This window comes from Procambarus clarkii, chromosome 2 (genome assembly GCF_040958095.1).
Source record: "Procambarus clarkii isolate CNS0578487 chromosome 2, FALCON_Pclarkii_2.0, whole genome shotgun sequence".
NCBI classification, from domain to species: Eukaryota; Metazoa; Arthropoda; class Malacostraca; order Decapoda; family Cambaridae; genus Procambarus; species Procambarus clarkii.
Window position 1 is genome coordinate 20,552,892 of NC_091151.1, and position 21,997 is coordinate 20,574,888.

General features: G+C 44.1%; 1 protein-coding gene across 1 annotated transcript in view; it reads right to left on the reverse strand.

The window, feature by feature from the left end:
- Positions 1–238: 238 nt before the first annotated feature.
- The window catches only part of LOC138366952 (uncharacterized), a 36,909-nt gene continuing 15,150 nt past the window's right edge, over positions 239–21,997 (reverse strand). The window contains exons 4-5 of the mRNA XM_069328301.1: positions 19,942–20,085; positions 239–923 (exon numbers count right to left, since the gene is read on the reverse strand). Coding sequence (XP_069184402.1) covers positions 786–923; positions 19,942–20,085 — 282 coding nt within the window. The 3' untranslated portion in view covers positions 239–785. The remainder of the gene's footprint in view (positions 924–19,941; positions 20,086–21,997) is intronic.

Here is a 21,997-nt window from a genome sequence, read left to right on the forward strand (position 1 = left end):
TGCTCTAACTCCTTGCCTTACCTCAGTTGGCTCTCTCAAGTATTCACTTGGTCGTCTCTTGCTCTCACCATTTCAAGGTGTTGGTGATGCTCATATATTTCCAATTCATAATGAAACGGAATGACTTGGTACATATGTTTAATTATATATTTCTTTTGGTTTGGAATTTATGACTAAATATTCTTATCCGTATACAGCTTAGTAGATTAGTCAACGGTTAATGTTGGAAGGAAACACATTGACATTTTGTGATTTAATTAATTTTAATTACAAGCTTAACTTTAGTGCACGTGTTAGACATTGACTGCTTGCATTCTCTCTTATAGTCTAGGATTAATATTGAACCTGAATTTGAGGTCTTAATTATTTATGTTCTGTTTATTGTGGTTGAGACATGAGACCGCTGGTAAGACCAATATTCTAACTTATAAAGACCTGTGCACTGTTTTATGTTAAATTATATTATATTATAATTCAAATAAACTTTTTTTTAATATTATGGCCTGGGTGTACTTATATATTGATTATATATTTGAGAGCCTTCTACTTCACTTATGTAAAGGTTTATTTTGAGATAAAGGCCCACATTATCATCTGTCCTCACAGCCACATTAACAAGTGCTGGACACGCAGGTTATGTTTAAACTACTGTGAAATAAGTCATTTATCACTGATGCAAGATCGAATTAGTCATCCCGAAGTCTGTAAATACAAACCGAGCTTACTTATTGGGATTCTAACTTGTATAAGACTTTATACAATAAACTTTTCTGATCGGTTAAACGTTATGGCACAGCGTTGAAGGACCCCACCAAGTTCAGGCGACGACCAGGACTATCAGAGTAAATCATGTTGCTGATAACTATGTTATACTCTGGTCTGTTCCTTAGCTGAGAATCCCCGTCAGGCAGGAGCAGCAACACCTGCAAGGTAGAGGAGATACTTAGCCAGAGATTGAGATCTTGAAGATCACTTTGCCGTATTGTCAAGAGTGGCAGCAGGAGAAAGCCAAGTGAGCTTGTGACTAACATGCACTGACAAACGTTGGCCTCGCATATATTTAAGAAAGATCACATTAATAAAGTTCAATATAAAACAAGAACGTTTATAGCATTCTTGATACACCCTAAGTAAACAAGCACAGTACCCTACATGGTATTCTTGCCACCCCATAAGTAACCAAGCACAGTACCCTACATGGTATTCTTGCCACCCCATAAGTAACCAAGCACAGTACCCTACATGGTATTCTTGCCACGCCAGAAGTAAACAAGCACAGTACCCTACATGGTATTCTTGCCACGCCATAAGTAACCAAGCACAGTACCCTACATGGTATTCTTGCCACGCCATAAGTAACCAAGCACAGTACCCTACATGGTATTCTTGCCACGCCATAAGTAAACAAGCACAGCACCCTACATGGTATTCTTGCCACGCCATAAGTAACCAAGCACAGTACCCTACATGGTATTCTTGCCACGCCATAAGTAACCAAGCACAGTACCCTACAAAGTATTCTTGCCACCCCATAAGTAACCAAGCACAGTACCCTTCATGGTATTCTTGCCACCCCATAAGTAAACAAGCACAGTACCCTACATGGTATTCTTGCCACCCCATAAGTAAACAAGCACAGTACCCTTCATGGTATTCTTGCCACGCCATAAGTAAACAAGCACAGTACCCTACATGGTATTCTTGCCACGCCATAAGTAACCAAGCACAGTACCCTACATGGTATTCTTGCCACGCCATATGTATCCAAGCACAGTACCCTTCATGGTATTCTTGCCACGCCATAAGTATCCAAGCACAGTACCCTACATGGTATTCTTGCCACCCCATAAGTAACCAAGCACAGTACCCTTCATGGTATTCTTGCCACCCCATAAGTAAACAAGCACAGTACCCTACATGGTATTCTTGCCACGCCATAAGTAACCAAGCACAGTACCCTACATGGTATTCTTGCCACGCCATAAGTATCCAAGCACAGTACCCTTCATGGTATTCTTGCCACGCCATAAGTAACCAAGCACAGTACCCTACATGGTATTCTTGCCACGCCATAAGTAACCAAGCACAGTACCCTACATGGTATTCTTGCCACGCCATAAGTATCCAAGCACAGTACCCTTCATGGTATTCTTGCCACGCCATAAGTAACCAAGCACAGTACCCTACATGGTATTCTTGCCACGCCATAAGTAACCAAGCACAGTACCCTACATGGTATTCTTGCCACGCCATAAGTAACCAAGCACAGTACCCTACATGGTATTCTTGCCACGCCATAAGTAACCAAGCACAGTACCCTACATGGTATTCTTGCCACGCCATATGTATCCAAGCACAGTACCCTTCATGGTATTCTTGCCACGCCATAAGTATCCAAGCACAGTACCCTTCATGGTATTCTTGCCACGCCATAAGTAACCAAGCACAGTACCCTACATGGTATTCTTGCCACGCCATAAGTAACCAAGCACAGTACCCTACATGGTATTCTTGCCACGCCATAAGTAACCAAGCACAGTACCCTACATGGTATTCTTGCCACGCCATAAGTAACCAAGCACAGTACCCTGGATAACAAAGGAGCTGAAGAACCTTTTAGGTAGAAAGAGAGCTTGGTACAAAATGATTAGGCATGAGGAAGTCAGTTTAGAACAAGAATTCGTAAAACTGGTTAGAAATGTTAAAAAAGAGATAAGGAGGGCAAAAAGAAACTATGAAGTTCGTAAAGCAGGGCAAGCAAAGACAAATCCTAATGGATTTTTTCAGTTGTATTGAACTAAGAGTAGAAAAAAGGATTAGACCATTAAAAATTTAGAAAGGTCAGATAACTTTGTAATGACGAAGAGATGTGTAGTATTTTTAATAAATATTTTATATCAGTAATTTACTAATGAAGAACAGAACATTATGCCTTCAGCCGAACAAGTCTATGTGGGTGGGGACGAGGACAGGTTGACTAGTTTAGCAGTTATCAATGAGGATGTTATTAAACAAATAGTGAAACTCAAACCAAAGAAATTCCCAGGGCAAGACGAAGTGGTTGCCAGGATGCTTAAAGAATGAAAAGAAGAGCTTTGCGAGCCATTTTCTACCATATTTAATAAATCATTAGAGTCAGGCAGAGTGTCAGAGTCGTTGAAAGTTGCTAGTGTGGTACCAATTTTCAGGAAAGGAGATAGATCACTTGCGTAAAACTATCGGCCTAACGCCTAACTTGTGGGAAAGGAGCTGATAACGTTTATTGTAGGAAAGTTACTTGAATCGATAATTGCAAATACCATTCGCCTTCATCTTGAAAAGCATAAATTAATAAATGATACACAACATGGTTTTTACAAATGGCCGTTCATATTCAACAAACTTGCTATCCTTTTATTCAAGCATAGTTGAGGCAGTAGATTGTGGTAAGGATTGTGATGTTGTGTACCTTGACTTTAGCAAAGCTTTTGATATAGTGCCACATGAATGACTGATTAAAAAGATAGAGGCTCATGGTATTGAGGGTACTACAAAGGGCATGGCTATACCAAAGGAAACAAAGAGTTAGTATAAATGTGGTTAAGTCAGAGTGGGAAAATGTTGTAAGTGGAGTGCCTCAAGGCTCTGTCCTGGGACCTCTGTTGTTTATAATATATATAAATGATTTAGATTCAGATTTAAGCAGCAATATTTGTAAATTTGCCAATGATATAAAAATCGGGAGGGTAATAAACATGGAAAAAACTCACTATCACTTCAAGAAGATCTAAATAAGGTTTTGAAATGGTCAAAATTTTGGCAGATGCAATTTAATGCTGACAAATGTAAGGCTTTGAGGCTAGGGAATGATGATAGAGTTACAAGATACGAGCTAGATGGTGTTGAGATTGCGAAGTCGGATTGCAAAAGGGATCTGGGAGTTATGATCACTAAGAATTTAAAAAAATCAATGCATAAAATTTCGTAATAATGCAAATAATACACTAGAATTTATTAATAGAAGCATTAGTAATAAGACACCTGGTGTTGTTTTTCAGCTATATCTGCTTTGGTTAGGCCCCATTTAGATTATGAAGTTCAGTTTTGGTCGTCGTACTATAGAATGGATATAAATTTACTTGAACACGTCCAGCATAAGATGACAAAGTCAATCCAGCAAATTAGAAACCTGTCATGAAGAAAGATTGACAATGCTTAAATTACTTTCGTTGGAAAGACGAAGAGTTAGGGGTGATATGATTGAGGTTTACAAGTGGATGAATGGCAATAACAAAGGGGATATTAATAGCGTTAAAACTAGCAACACAAGACAAAACATGAAACAATGAGTATAAATTGGATAAGTTTAGATTTAGGAAAGACCTGGGTAAATACTGGTTTGGTAACTGGTTTTTTTTTTTTGGCCGGGATATTCCTGGGCAGGCCCTAAGCCTCTGTCTGGCCCACTAAAACTGGGTTGTTGATTTGTGGAACCAATTACCGGGTAACATGGTAGAGATGGGGTCCCTCGATTATTTCAAGCGTAGATTGGACATGTATATGAGTGGGATTGGGTGGTTACAAATAGAAGCTGCCCCATATGGACCAATAGGCCTTCCGCAATTGCCTCTTATTCTTATGTTCTTAAGTGAGGTTCACTGATTGTTTCAAGCGTAGGTTGGATAAATATATTTGAATGAGATTTAGTAGATATGAATAGGAGCTGCCTCGTATGGGACAATAGGCTTTCTGCAATTTCCTTCATTCTTATGTTCTGATGCTCCATGTATAAGTCGTCTGCGACAGTACATAAGAATAAAGGTAAAAGCAGAAGGCCTATTGGCCCATACGAGTCAGCTCCTATTTATATCTACCCAATCCCACTCATATACATTTCCAACCCATGCTTGAAACAATTAAGGGACCCCGCCTTCACCACGTTACGCGGTAACTGTTCCACAAATCAAAAACTCTGTTACCGAACCTCGATACACTCCATTTACAACATTTTCCCACTCTGACTTAACCCCATTTTAACTAACTCTCTGTTTCCTTTGGGGTAGTCATGCCCTAATCCAACTTAATATAGCACCCCCCAATACCATGAGCCTCTATCTTTTTAATCAGTCTTTCATGTTGCACTGTATCAGAAGCTTTGCAAAAGTCAAGGTACACAACGTCACAATCTTTACCACAATCAAGTGCCTCAACTATGCTGGGATAAAATGATAGCAAATTTGTTAAACATGAACGGCCACTTGTAAAACCCATGTTGTGAATCATTTATTAATTTATATTTTTCAAGATAAAGACGAATGGTATTTTCAGTTATCGATTCAAGTAACTTTCCCACAATTGACGTTAGGCTAATTGGCCGATAGTTTGACGCAAGTGATCTATTTCCTTTCTTGAAAATTGGAACCACATTAGCAACCTTCCATGACTCTGGCACTGGGCTTGACCCTAATAATTTATTAAATATAGTAGACAAAGGCTCGCAAAGCTCCTCTTTGCATTCCTTAAGCACCCTGGCAAACACTTCATCTGGCCCTGGGGATTTGTTTGGCTTGAATTTCACTATTTGTTTAATAACATCCTCCCTGGTAACTGGTCAACTAGTCAACCTTTCCTCTTCCCCACCCACATAGACTTGTTCGGCTGAAGACATAATGTTCTGGTCTTCTTTAGTAAATACAGAGATAAAATATTTATTAAAAATATTACAAATCTCTTCGTCATTATCTGTTATCTGACCTGTCTCAGTTTTTAATGGTCCTATCCTTTCTCTAATCTTTGTTAAATATAAATGGGGAAAACCCTTTAGGATTTTTCTTTTCTTGCATTGCTCTGCGAACTTCATAGTTTCTTTTGCCCTCCGTATCTCTTTTTTTAACATTTCTAACCAGTTGAACGAAATCCTTTTCTAAACTGATTTCCTCATTCCTAATCCTTTTGTACCAAGCTCTCTTTCTACCTTTACGGTTCATCATATCCTTTTTTATCCATTTTGGTTCATTATTATTCGGTCTATTCAATTTGCATGGTAAACTACCTTCCTTTGCTTTGCTTAGAATATTTTTAAATAAGTTCTATTTTCAATTATCATCGAAATTCCTTTTTACATCACCCATCTCTGGATTCACGTCTCACTCCAAGACAAGCCCACCCCCCATGCTCAAGACTTTCCAATCTATTTCACCAAAAAAAAATCTTAGACCATTAAAATCAGCTTTTCGAAAATCTGGTACTCTAACAGAATTTTCTATTACAAATCTATTCCATTTTACGTAAAATCTTATTTCATTGTGATCACTGTTCCCTAGCTCACTCCATATTTCGATTTCATTAATTTGTTTCCCAATTGTTAGCACTAAGTATAAAATATTATTTTCCCACGTTGGTTCCTTAATGTGTTGCTTAATCTTCAATTAATTCTAGAAATTCTCCTACTTCATTATTCCCTTGTTCTGTTCATTCAATTTATTCCACTAAAATTAAAGTCACCCATGACACAATTACTCTTAGACCTAGATGCTCTAGATATTTCATCCCATAGGTAATTTGTTTCCATTATGTCCAAGTTTGGTGGTTTGTATATAACTACATTTATAAAATTTTTAGTTGTTTCGTTAAATTTTACCCAGATATTTCCTGTGTGTGGCTCAGTTTTGATTCCCTCTTTGGGACTACATTTCAAAATTTCCCTAATATATATGGCTATGCCCCTCTTCTTCTAATATATCTACTTGCGTGAAATAATTTAAATCCGTTTATTTGATATTCAACTAATATTTCTCCATTTTCTACTTTCATCCATATTTCAGTAAGTGCAATATTACTTTTTTTTTCTGTGCAGACAAGAGCGTTTAAATTGTTTAATTTGTTTCTTAGACTCCTACTGTTCTTGTAATATATCTTAATTGTACTGTTATTTAGAGGCTCTTCTCTTTCCCTGTTTATTTTGCCAATTTGTTTCCCCCACAAACACATACTTTTATTACTTCCCTTCTCCATATCCATTCCCATACCACTGTCTACTATCAGTTTAAACCCAAACAAATCCCTCCAACCACAGGTTCCAACGAGTTGGCAACAGCAACAACCTCAGCCCTAGATAGATGCACCCCATCACGAGCATGCATGTCATTTCTTCCATAGAAGTGTTCCCAGTTATCTATGAATGATATTGCATTTGATTTGCAATATTTGTCCAGTCGGCAATAGACACCAAGTACTCTCGATAACCATTCATTTCCAACTCCCTTTCATGGATGAATGCCACATATGATTGTGATTCCTCCCCTTGCTCCTAATTTTATGGTGTCTTAAACCTCTGTATCAGTGCCTCACTCCTAACTCGTCCATCATCATTTCCACTGGCACTGATACAAATAATGTGTCTGTTTCCATTTCAAGCCATAATATTCAACTATATATTCAACAATATCATCCATCTTCTTGAGGTTATCTTGAGATGATTTCGGGGCTTTTAGTGTCCCCGCGGCCCGGTCCTCGACCAGGCCTCCACCCCCAGGAAGCAGCCCGTGACAGCTGACTAACACCCAGGTACCTATTTTAATGCTAGGTAACAGGAGCATAGGGTGAAAGAAACTCTGCCCGTTGTTTCTCGCCGGCGCCTGGGATCGAACCAAGGACCACAGGATCACAAGTCCAGCGCGCTGTCGCTCGGCCGACCGGCTCCATGTTGTTAACAGTATCACCAATCTCTGCTCCCGGATAGCAAATCCTTAACCTGTTCCCCTAATCTCTGTCACAAAAAGTTCTGTCCAAATACTTTACCTGGGAATCTCCCACGACCAAAATTAGCGTAGGTGCTTCCTCTACTTGCTGAGCACTTTGAGGGACCTGCGCTTCCTTCGTTGCCTTTCCTTTCAAGCGAACTGCAGGCTCCCTACAGCACTCGTCTTGCAACATGGCGAATGAGTTAGAAGTACTTAGGACATTTGTAGATGGCCTTGTCAGAGTCTTCTTAAGACCCCTGTCTACCAAATTCCAAGACGAAAACTTTCTACTGTTGCTCTTCCCCTTTTCTTCCTCTTGACCGCCCCCCCCCTCTTGTTGGTAGGGGGGGGGGCGGGGTAAGAGAGACGACTGCCCCCTAAATGAGCCAGTATAGGCTGGTCCTTTGATGCGGTTGTACTGATGGGTAACCGCCTGGAGGAGACCTACTACAGGATTAGTGCACCTCCTGCAGATATCGGTGTGCTGTTGTGACTATAGTATAGCTGAAAGTAAACCATGGAGCAGCCTACCCGATATAACCCCGCCGAGCTCGTGTTAAACTCACGACAGTGGTGGTAAATATTTCTGTTACATTATTCTGCCTTGATAACGGTCTAATGCTTCAACGGTCTTTATACCTAGTAAGAATGAATTATGTAGGGAACATATTCGCTCATTTTGTGTGCCTGCCAACTCGTGGGAGCGGGTTGTCTTCGAAAAGAAGTTCCTGTAAAATAGTCTAATAGGAGGTACAAGTGTTGTGTTAGTTGACAATTCAGAGGTTGCATGGCGTTTCACCTTTCTTTTTATGATGTCTTCAACAAAACCATTAGAGAAGCTGTTTTTGACTAGGACCTGCCTTACCCTACCGAGTTCTTCATCGACTTGCTTCAATCCTGAGCTGTGGCTTACAGCACGGTCGAAGTAAGCCTTGACAACACTCCTCTTGTACCTGTCTGGGCAGTCACTATTGGCATTGAAGCACATTCCTATGTTTCCTAAGTGTACACTGCAGTGTGGAAGCCTCTGCTCCTTTCTGTGACTGTTACGTCTAGAAAATGCAGCTCCCCATCCTTCTCTATCTCGTAGGTAAAACTCAACACAGAATTCTGCTCAAATGCCTCCTTCAGCTCCTGCAGACGTCTGGCATCAGGTACCTGCGTAAAAATGTCGTCAACATACTTGCAGTATATGACCGGTTTCAAGTCCATGTCAACTAAGACCTTCTGCTCGATGATACCCATGTAGAAGTTCGCAAACAGGACACCTAGGGGAGAACCCATGGCGACTGTGACGGTGTTCCCCCCCTTATATTTCTCCCACGCCTGCTGTAAGAGTCATGTCCACTTTACCCGAGCGTTCTCTACGTCACAGGCATCAGTTTGATATATGTGGGAGAGTGTAGTGTTCTCGAGGTGGCGAGAAATTTGTAAAAAAAGAGTATTTTGGCCTGTGGTATAGGCCCTTTAGGAAGCCAATATGGCGCTGGCCCCTTCGTTTTGCCGCCAAAACTGTGTGACGGCAGTGGCGCCAGATTGGTCACCGACAGCGACGTGGCACAGAGAGCCAATGAAAACCTCTCTTGGCAAGTATGACGTCATGAAGGAAGGGGGGTCCGGTCATCGCGCCGCGGTGGCACCACCAGTCTAAGACAGCACGTCAAGGAGGTCGGACGTGCGCGGAGGGGGCCTGTCAGTTGGACAGTTTACCCCGTCTCCGGAGGACTTACGCATCACCAGCGGTCTGACAGCACCTGTGAGGTCTTCCTTCGTTCACGTGTTGGACCAGAGAGGGAATTGACAGAATATTGAGCAACAAGTGCTCCCGGGACAGGTGTTGTGCAGGTGAAGGGCAGCAACGTATGCGACGGCTGATAGCTTCACAGTGATGATGTAGTGGCTGGGCCAGTCAAGGTGGACGGATGTGTGAAGGTTGATCCTATCAATCTGACAGTAATACGCCACTCCCGTGGATCTTACACGTCACCCGTAGTCTGCAAGTACGCCGAGAGGTCTTCTTTCATTCCATGTGTGGACCGAAGAGGGAATTGACGGCATACTGAGCATCAAGTGCTCCAGGGACGGGTGCTGTGCAGGTGAAGTCTAGGCAGTATCGTCTGGGACGTCTGATAGCTTCACAGTGACGACTTAGCAGCTGGGTCAATCCACTGGGAAGCAGTGAAAGAAGATATTAATTGGGAATCCGTACGACTGCAGCCAAGACGTGGGTTGGCAGCCATAGTTGGGAGGAGAAGTTGACGGCTGGGAGACCGACTCCAACCCTACAAGATGTGGAGGAGGAGCACGGACCCGTGGAGGACAGAACACGGAGACGACGCGTTTATTTTGGGACGTTGATTGGGTTCTTGGAGGACACGACAGGGTGTGTGTGGGGGCGTTCCCAACACGAGGCGGGAGCCTGGACCAGGAGCTACAACTCAACTCACACCGGAGGATAGGTGGAAGTAGGTGATTCTAGTTTCCCTCCCAATTCCCCTTTAGTCAGCTATATTATTTAGCCAGAGTATTTTGTATGTCGTGAGCAAGGCTCACCTATGTCACAGTAAGGCACAAGTGTGCAGAGTGGGGCTACATAGAGCACTCATGGTATCTATTATTATTATTGGTGTGTGCAGGCACCCAGAGTAATTGATGAATTTACTGTGTTGATAATGTCTTTCATGAGACTTTAATATGATCATTTAGTGAGAGAATATATATATATATGAATGTACCAGTATTTGGTGTTAGGCTATGTGCCCAGTAACTATATTATTACTATTATTGATATCTATGATTTATCTATATATATACATATATATATATGTCTATGCTTGTGTATTGAATAACCATTCATGTGTGCAGTGATCAATTGAATATTCGCCCACGAAAGGAATTACTTAGAACTCCAGTAATATATACTTGCATGCGTTATCATTAAATGAGGGGCAGTGTGTTATACCATGATAGTGAATTATTGTGTTCATTAATATAGAAATGTTTGATTGAGCTCAAGATCAGTGCAGCGAAGTATTTACGTTCTATTGCTATTGTCGCAGATATTGTGTTGTTTGAACATTTAGTGATCCTTGAGAATTTAAAGAAACAGGCATATTTCGCCAACAAACAAGTGCAGTTAGAGATCAGGCAGTGGGGGGGGGGGGGGGAAGTCGCCCAGCTGATTTTGACATTGACGTGAGGGGGAGCATTGCCAGCTTGGCGAGTTCATGATTATATGTGGGAACGAGCGACTTACGCATGAAATAGCTGTTTACTTGTTGATATACGGATGTGATGTCTTGAGTTTTAAGTAAAACACAAAATACCTTGGCGTTTGTATCATCCCCTCCATATTTCTTGTGGCTATATAATACATGAAAGGAAATAGAGTGATAGAAATAAATACCTGCCTGATATCAGACCTATTGAGTGTGCTGTTGCCACTGTTACCACAATTCAACAAAACCACTGACGTATTACTGCACACCGGAAACACCAGTTGGCGACCTTGTGGTTAATAGTAGAGCCTTTTGTCGGGGCGGGCACACAGCTGTAAAGAGAACAAGCTGTGTTCTCACTCATTCTCGATCAGAGGCCGGTTGGGATTGACTGGGATACACTCCTGGCGTACAGTGGCGCCGCGAGGATAGAGTGAAGACCCGCAGGGCTACGGTGAGTGACCTTGTGTATACTGTTGCTCACCCTCTTATGGTGAACCCAGACATTGGCGACCTCGCCAGGATAACGATCAAGATAAAGGTTGCAGTTGTGGTACTTTGCAGTGGTATTAGGTATCAGGTACAGGGCATCACTCATAGCACAAGATGGAGGATGATAAGGTAACAAGGTTCATTGACACTAGAGATGAGCAGGAGCTGGAGGAGTGCACCAAGGCACAGCTACAATTGATAGCAGACCACTTTAGGATGAAGCTGAGATCTTCCAAAGTGGGAGAGAGAAGACTGGAGATCATGGCACAGCTCAGGGCACGAGACGAAGCTTTGGGGGGGGGGGGGAACGGCCACAAACACCTGCCAGTATGGGAGAACATCTGAACATTGGTGGGAGCAGCAGAGGATCCAGCGGCAGCAGGCGCTGTGTTAAGCTGGAGATAATGAAGCTGCAGATGGAAGCACAACTGAAGCGGGAAAAACAGGAACGAGAGGCACAGCAGAGAAGGGAAGAGCGAGAAGCAGGGGCACAGCAGTGCAAAGAAGAGCGAGAAGCAGAGGCACAGCAGCACAAAGAAGAGCGAGAAGCAGAGGCACAGCTGTGCAGAGAAGAGCGAGAGGCACAGCTGCACAAGGAAGAACAAGAGCGAGAAGCACAGCTGAGGAGAGAAGAAGCGCAACAGAAGCGTGAGGAACAAGAGTGAGAAGCACAGCTGAAGCGTGAGGAGCAAGAGGCACAGTTGCGCCGAGAGGAGCGCGAGCTAGAAGCTAGGCTGAAACAGCAGGAGATAGAAGCTAACAAGGATATGGAGCTGAAGCGAGCTGAGCTACGGCTAGTTCCACCTGTTCCGCCACAGCAGGAAGACCGCCGAGTGAGGGAGCGAGATTTGCCGGTCTTTGTACCAAATGAAGCTGAAGGTTTCTTCGACCACTTCGAGAGGGTCGCCACCTTGAAGAATTGGCCGAGGGCGGAGTGGGCGGAGCTGGTTCAGAGTAGGCTCACCGGTGAAGCTCGTGAAGCCTACAACATGCTCGACCTCAGGGAGTGCACCAACTACGATGCTGTAAAGAGAGCTGTGCTCCACTCTTTCAAGCTCACGCCGGAATGTTACAGGAAGAGATTCAGGGAATGTACCCGTTCGCCAGGAAAATCTTATGCGGAGACGGCGAGGGACATGGAGAGAAAGTTCCTGAAGTAGCTGGAGTCTGAAGGAGCAAAGTCGGCTGAAGAGGTCAAGGGGCTTATGGTCATGGAGAAGTTTATGTCCATGCTCTCTCCTGAGATCAGGGTTAGAGTAAAGGAGGCGGACATTAAGGACCTGAGAGCCGCGGCTGACAGAGCTGACATGCTGGAAGAAGCCCTGCGATCACACCGAGAGGGACGGCACCGACCGCCCGTACACTCCGGATATGGTAGAAGATATAGAAGGACGGACGAATGGAGGACGGGAGCGAGTTCTCCTGAGTCCCACCTCTCGAGTGGAGACAGGAGAGGCTCAAAGAGTGCTGTGGAGCCGGTAAAGAAGTCCCAAGCTGAGAGCTCAGGAGCTGTTGCTGAAACGGAGGAGTCGATGAATGGCGCGAGGAAGATCCACAGAAGAAGAAGGATCCGCTGCTACAACTGCGGAGTATTCGGACACGTCGCGCGAGAATGCAGACACCCTGAGCAGCAGGGGAACGTGGCTTTCATGAGGGTCGAGGACCAGACGGCCGAGAGGGTGCGGGATGAACCCGTACTGAGTGGGGAGAAAAGAATTCACCCATTCGTGTGTGAGGGAACCGTAAGGATGGGGGACGCAGACCCCATTCCGGTGAGAATATTAAGAGACACTGGGGCAGATTTTACCCTGGTGAGCGAAACCATGTTCCCCGAGGGTTACGAGAGTACCAGTGTGGGGGTGGCAAGTGTGACCACTGTGGGAGGCCCAGTGAGGATGCCCCTACACCAGGTGACTCTGAATTCTGATTATGGCTGCCAAACCCTTGTGGTGGGGGTCTGTGCATCAATGCCCAAGATGGAGACTCAAGTCATCTTGGGAAATGACGCATGTGGAGGATGTGTCCTCCCGAACCTCGTGAAGGGCGAGGAGTGCTTGGAGTACTATACGGAGACAGGTGGAGTGTTAGACGCCTGTGGGGACAAGAAAGGAATCGCCACGGTGGCGTTCCCGGTTTGTGCTGTGATTCCGAGGCAGTGCAACGGACACAGAGGGAGTGAACCTGATGGGGCTGAGGAGACGTCCGACAGCCTGGGAATCGATCACCTCTTCGTGGGACCCAGAGAACGAGTGGAGGGCGAAGGCAGCCCGGATGGTGAGTTACAGGTGACCCTCACCAATTCTCTAGGGGTGGACCGCACTCGTCTTGGAGAGTTGCAGCAGATAGAGTTCCCCGAATTGATTCATGAGGCCAATGGAGGACGTGTTGGTCCTGAGAGGGCCACTCATTTTTACATACAGGACGCCATGATGATGAGAGTGTTCTGCGCAGAGCAGGGAACTGAGTGGGATGAAGCAGTATGCCCTGCGTTGTTTGCCATACGTAACGCAGTGGTAGGATCGTTAGGTTTCTCACCTTTCCAGCTGGTGTATGGACACGAGGTGCAAAGTCCTCTGTCCATGCTGAAGGAACAATGGACATCAGGAGTGACCGTGGGAACGGTCAACGGATACGTAAGGAGCGTTTCGCATTGGCGGCAGGAGTACTGGCTGGAGATTAAACTCATCCGAGGGAAAGACAACGTAGTAGCAGATGCCCTGTCCTGTATACACTAACCAGACATGACTCTTATTTTAAGGGGAGGGGTATGTGACGGTGTTTACCCCCTTATATTTCTCCCACGCCTGCTGTAAGAGTCATGTCCACTTTACCCGAGCATTCTCTACGTCGCAGGCATCAGTTTGATATATGTGGGAGAGTGTAGTGTTCTCGAGGTGGCGAGAAATTTGTAAAAGAAGAGTATTTTGGCCTGTGGTATAGGCCCTTTAGGAAGCCAATATGGCGCTGGCCCCTTCGTTTTGCCGCCAAAACTGTGTGACGTCAGTGGCGCCAGATTGGTCACCGACAGCGACGTGGCACAGAGAGCCAATGAAAACCTCTCTTGGCAAGTATGACGTCATGAAGGAAGGGGGGTCCGGTCATCGCGCCGCGGTGGCACCACCAGTCTAAGACAGCACGTCAAGGAGGTCGGACGTGCGCGGGGGGGTCCTGTCAGTTGGACAGTTTACCCCGTCTCCGGAGGACTTACGCATCACCAGCGGTCTGACAGCACCTGTGGGGTCTTCCTTCGTTCATGTGTTGGACCAGAGAGGGAATTGACAGAATATTGAGCAACAAGTGCTCCCGGGACAGGTGTTGTGCAGGTGAAGTCTAGGCAGCAACATATGCGACGGCTGATAGCTTCACAGTGATGACGTAGTAACAGGGCCAGTCAAGGTGGACAGATGTGTGAAGGTTGATCCTATCAATCTGACAGTAATACGCTACTCCCGTGGATCTTACACGTTACCCGTAGTCTGCAAGTACGCCGAGAGGTCTTCTTTCATTCCATGTGTGGACCGAAGAGGGAATTGACGGCATACTGAGCATCAAGTGCTCCAGGGATGGGTGCTGTGCAGGTGAAGTCTAGGCAGTATCGTCTGGGACGTCTGATAGCTTCACAGTGACGACGTAGCGGCTGGGTCAATCCACTGGGAAGCAGTGAAAGAAGATAATAATTGGGAATCCTTATGACTGCAGCCAAGACGTGGGTTGGCAGTCATAGTTGGGAGGAGAAGTTGACGGCTGGGAGACCGACTCCAACCCTACAAGACGTGGAGGAGGAGCACGGACCCGTGGATGACAGAACACGAAGACGACACGTTTATTTTGGGACGTTGATTGGGTTCTTGGAGGACACGACAGGGTGTGTGTGGGGGCGTTCCCAACACGAGGCGGGAGCCTGGACCAGGAGCTACAACTCAACTCTCACCGGAGGATAGGTGGAAGTAGGTGATTCTAGTTTCCCTCCCAATTCCCCTTTAGTCAGCTATATTATTTAGCCAGAGTATTTTGTATGTCGTGTGCAAGGCTCACCTATGTCACAGTAAGGCACAAAGGTGCAGAGTGGGGCTACATAGAGCACTCACGGTATCTATTATTATTATTGGTGTGTGCAGGCACCCGGAGTAATTGATGAATTTACTGTGTTGATAATGTCTTTCATGAGACTTTAATATGATCATTTAGTGAGAGAATATATATATATATATATATAAATGTACCAGTATTTGGTGTTAGGCTATGTGCCCAGTAACTATATTATTACTATTATTGATATCTATGATTTATTATTGGTGTGTGCAGGCACCCGGAGTAATTGATGAATTTACTGTGTTGATAATGTCTTTCATGAGACTTTAATATGATCATTTAGTGAGAGAATAAATATATATATATATGTACCAGTATTTGGTGTTAGGCTATGTGCCCAGTAACTATATTATTACTATTATTGATATCTATGATTTATCTATATATATATATGTCTATGCTTGTGTATTGAATAACCATTCATGTGTGCAGTGATCAATTGAATATTCGCCCACGAAAGGAATTACTTAGAACTCCAGTAATATATACTTGCATGCGTTATCATTAAATGAGGGGCAGTGTGTTATACCATGATAGTGAATTATTGTGTTCATTAATATAGAAATGTTTGATTGAGCTCAAGATCAGTGCAGCGAAGTATTTACGTTCTATTGCTATTGTCGCAGATATTGTGTTGTTTGAACATTTAGTGATCCTTGAGAATTTAAAGAAACAGGCATATTTCGCCAACAAACAAGTGCAGTAAGAGATCAGGCAGTGGGGGGGGGGGAGGAGTCGCCCAGCTGATTTTGACATTGACGTGAGGGGGAGCATTGCCAGCTTGGCGAGTTCATGATTATATGTGGGAACGAGCGACTTACGCATGAAATAGCTGTTTACTTGTTGATATACGGATGTGATGTCTTGAGTTTTAAGTAAAACACAAAATACCTTCGCGTTTGTATCATCCCATCCATATTTCTTGTGGCTATATAATACATGAATGGAAATAGAGTGATAGAAATAAATACCTGCCTGATATCAGACCTATTGAGTGTGCTCTTGCCACTGTTACCACAATTCAACAAAACCACTGACGTATTACTGCACACCGGAAACACCAGTTGGCGACCTTGTGGTTAATAGTAGAGCCTTTTGTCGGGGCGGGCACACAGCTGTAAAGAGAACAAGCTGTGTTCTCACTCATTCTCGATCAGAGGCCGGTTGGGATTGACTGGGATACTCTCCTGGCGTACAGTGGCGCCGCGAGGATAGAGTGAAGACCCGCAGGGCTATGGTGAGTGACCTTGTGTATACTGTTGCTCACCCTCTTATGGTGAACCCCGACACGACCCCATCTACTTGCTTATACATGTGCCCATCCAGGCTCAAGAAGGGTGCCTCTTTAGTACAAGCTTGGAGTAGTTTCCTAATTATGTTTTCTGGCATGTCAAGAGAAGTACAAGTCGGATCATGATACACTCTGTCCGCTATCATCCCGATTGTTTCATCCACAAGTACGTTGGTAAACAGTGATTCTATATCCAACGAGGCTGTGGCCCGTTTGCCCTGTGGCCCGTGTTCCCTGCAGTAAGTCAACAAATTCCTTTGGAGACTTCAGACTGAAAACACAGGGGTACATAAGGAGTCAGCAATCCCTTGAGTCACTTAGCCAGTCTGTATGTGGGTGTGGGCATCTGGCTGATGATTGGCCAAAGTGGGTTTCCAGGCTTGTGGGTCTTGATATTTCCATATGCATACACGGTTTGTATTCCCCAATAACCTTCGGCAGAGGGCGTCCAGATTTCTTGGCGTTCACAGTTTTGATCAATCTGTTTCCCTTCGTTTTCAATTCGCCTGTAGTGTCCTTCGTTACCCATTGGAATTTAGTTTAGTCAGAGAGTATGAGGTTCATTTTCGAAAAATATTTGTCTTTTTTAAAGAATAACGTATATTGGCGACTTGTCACCTCTCCAAGGTGTTCGAGTCACTTCTGGGGTGTGGAGTTTTCAGTTGTATATATGCTTGGGGACCACTCAAGCTTGTTTGCATTTGTGTTGTTCGAGTTGCCCCACATAGTGAGATGATTTGATGAAAAACTATGCCCAAGCTCACCACCAAGTGCCGTCGGGATGGTGGGGAAAATTGCCTCGGCTACCATCATCTTTTGTACAGTTATAGTTGGTCAAGTGGTTAAGGTATCAGATATGCCAGTTGCATAGTGCCCCTGGCTGTCTGGGTTCGAGTCACTTCTGGGGTGTGGAGTTTTCAGTTACATATATGCTTGGGGACCATTCAAGCTTGTTTGCATTTTGTGTTGCTCACGTGGCCCCACAAAGTGAGGTGATTTGATGGCTGATACACAGTCTATGCCCAGGCTCACCACAAAGTGACGTAGGGATGGTGGGTGAAATAGCCTACCATCGTCTTTTGTACGGTCACAGTTGGTCAAGTGGTTAAGGTACCAGATACGCCATTGCATAGTGCTCCTGGCTGTGTGGGTTCGATTCACTAGTGGGGTTTGGAGTTTTCAGTTATATATATATATATATATATATATATATATATATATATATATATATATATATATATATATATATATATATATATATATATATATATATATATATATATATATATATATATATATATATATATATATATATATATATATATATATATAATAAATATGATATGATATATAATTTACTTGTATATATTTCTCTTATATTAAACAAAAACCAAACAAAATATTACACCACACTATTTTATGCACATTATTATATTATAGAATTTTATTTATATTATATATAAATATTATATGTTGATTTGTGGAATCAATTACCACGTAACGTGGTGGAGGTGGGGTCCCTCGATTTTTTTCAAACGTGGGTTGGACATGTTTGTATATGAGTGGGATTGGGTGGTTATAAATAGGAGCTGCCTCGTATGGGCCAATAGGCCTTCCGCTGTTACCATTGTTCTTACGTTCTTGCTAACCCTTAGATGTGGGTAGTACAATTTTAGGCTTGAGCTGAACTGAACAATGCACAACCTAGCCTAATATATTTTTTTGTGCTGACCCAACAAGGGTAGGATTATCATTTAGCTAGCACTGTACTAAGAATTGTACAGCCTAGCAAACATTTATTGTGCAGCCCCGAAATAGGGTGGGAATAATCAACTACACGATTTTTTTCTATATATTTACCATTCTTATATTATTTCTGTTGTATTTCATCTTTGAATGATAAGAACTGTTGCTATCCAACAGACGGCGATGAAGAAGGGCTAGTTCAAGGTAAATCTTATAGCAGCAGCGATTGATTACTCCTCAAATCTTATATTTACTGTTAACATTGTTAATCAGCATCTACGTGAGGCAAACAACGTTGCCTAGTTGTAGAAAATTATAACCCTAGGCTTTTATTGTCAAACAATTGTTTAAATTTGAGCCAGTATCTCAGTTATTTCCACAACGAAATCATGGCAGCCAATGAAACCAAATTCACAGACTGTGTATCAGACGAAATGTTCAGCAACAGTATGTTGTTCTTTAGATCCTACGTGAGTCTCAAAGGTCATGTGACTCGACAACTGAACAAGTTTGATCAGTTAGTTCAGTCAGGTGTCACAGTCACAGTACTTGAAGGCCACATAGAGGTGGCCAAACAAAAATTACAGAAAACAAATGAGGCTGCAGATAACTATTTTAGAATCCTCAGGCAACAAACTGCTGAGCCAGACAAACATCTTCCATGACGATACGGACAATTTGAGGAGGATGTCTTTGATCGTCTGGATAAATTAATACAGTTCTTAGAACGATTGAATATAAAATCTGTTTCTCAAAATGCTTTAACAACGAGTGATACTTATATACTTGAACCACTCAAAGAAGTTCGTCTTCCTGCCATTGATCTACCTCAATTTTAATGGCAGAGATGACGAAAACTTTGAATGTTACTTGAACACGTTAGATTCCTTAATGAACTCTAAAAGTTCAATTAACAAAATAAATAAATTTCTTTATTTGCGAAGTACCCTTAAGAGAGAAGCAAAGCCAGTTACCGATCATGTGAATCTAAGCGGAGACGACTACGATTCTGCCATACAGAATCGTCATATTCTTACGTCACCTCCCACCTTGTCCACAGCTTACCTGTCAGTCCCATGCTGTCTAGTATACCCCATGTTGTTAAGTTAGTTTTGCTTAGTGAAATCTAGCTGCTGTGACTCGTGCCTCGTGTTAACTTAACTGATTTATAATTACTTTGTTGTGGTTCTGTAATTATTGTATATATAAGCTGTGTCATGAATATAATTTCGCCCAAGTAAACTAGTGGTTTTACTTAGACTTTCACTTAAACCTAGACATTTGTTTATGTTTTATCTGAGGTCAGGAGGCTCACAGATTAAGGGAAGAAAGTTCTCCACCAGGAGCCTCACTTGGGGATGATGACATAACAAGCGCCCACCTGATAGTTGCCGAGAGGAGCGTTAGTGGGTAATGTCATGGAGAACTGGAGCTTCTGTTGTTGGCCGGGCAGCCACCTCCTGAGGTCCGCCCCAGCAAGTGCAGACACGTACTCAGTCTTGGTGCTCACATGATGCAACACTAACTGCAAAACCAGCCACATTCTTAACGACGTTGGCCACAAATATCTATTTGGTTTTCAATATCATAGGAATATTTAATTAAATGGTAAGTTAAAACTGAAATGTTAATGAACAAATTGGTTAGTGACAGATCAATTATTTATCGTATGAAGTTGTTCAGCAGGTGAGTATGAGTATGTTAAGGAACCATTAGCGAACAGTGTAGATTGTATGACCGCAATGTACATCAGGCTCCGAACTGAGAAAGTTTTCATCATATACACACAATAAAATTATATTGGCTTACAATTCATTAATTTACAATTGAATGTTGCAGTGTAGGAAGCCCTCAACCAGTTCCAACTTGGAACTAGTTTGTGATCTTGCCGAGGCTTACCACATGATCGAATAGAGCTCCGTAACACGGCAGGGCCACAAGACAGAACAGGGTTCTGTAACACAGCAGGGCCACAAGACAGAACAGGGTTCAATAACACAGCAGGGCCACAAGACAGAACAGGGTTCAATAACACAGCAGGGCGACAAGACAGAACAGGGTTTAGTAACACGGCAGGACCACAAGACAGAACAGGGTTCTGTAACACAGCAGGGCGACAAGACAGAACAGAGTTATGTAACACAGCAGAGCCACAAGACAGAACAGGGTTCTGTAACACGGGAGGGCCACAGGAAAGAACAAGTTCTGTAAAGCACCATGGGGAACAGGTAACATGGGGCAGGTGTGAAAAGTCTAAAGATTATAGTTTTATTGATAGCTTATATGGAGTTTACCAAAAGTAAACGCTTGCCCTTAGACGCCTCGTGTTGGCACCATGAAGGTGAGCAGCCAGCACCCTCATGCCCCACCACCAACAGTGTTGGCCAGCAGCCAGCACCATCATGCCACACACCACCAGCAGTGAAGGCGAGCAGCCAGCACCAACATGCCCCACCACCAACAGTGTTGGCCAGCAGCCAGCACCATCATGCCACACACCACCAGCAGTGAAGGCGAGCAGCCAGCACCATCATGCCCCACCACCAACAGTGTAGGCGAGTAGCCAGCACCATCATGCCCCACCACCAACAGTGTTGGCCAGCAGCCAGCACCATCATGCCACACACCACCAACAGTGTAGGCGAGTAGCCAGCACCATCATGCCCCACCACCAACAGTGTTGGCCAGCAGCCAGCACCATCATGCCACACACCACCAACAGTGTAGGCGAGCAACCACCACCATCATGCCACACCACCAAAAGTGTAGGCCAGCAGCCAGCACCATCATGCCACACCACCAACAGTGTAGGCGAGCAGCCAGCACCATCATGCCACACCACCAACAGTGTAGGCCAGCAGCCAGCACCATCATGCCACACACCACCAACAGTGTAGGCCAGCAGCCAGCACCATCATGCCACACCACCAACAGTGTAGGCCAGCAGCCAGCACCATCATGCCCCACCACCAACAGTGTAGGCCAGCAGCCACCACCATCATGCCACACCACCAACAGTGTAGACGAGCAGCCAGCACCATCATGCCACACCACCAACAGTGTAGGCCAGCAGCAAGCACCATCATGCCACACCACCAATAGTGTAGGTGAGCAGCCACCACCATCATGCCACACCACCAACAGTGTAGGCCAGCAGCCAGCACCATCATGCCACACCACCAACAGTGTAGGCGAGGAGCCAGCACCATCATGCCACACACCATCAACAGTGTAGGCGAGCAACCAGCACCATCATGCCCCACCACCAACAGTGTAGGCCAGCAGCAAGCACCATCATGCCACACCACCAACAGTGTAGGTGAGCAGCCAGCACCATCATGCCACACCACCAACAGTGTAGGCCAGCAGCCAGCACCATCATACCACACCACCAACAGTGTAGGCTAGCAGCCAGCACCATCATGCCACACACCACC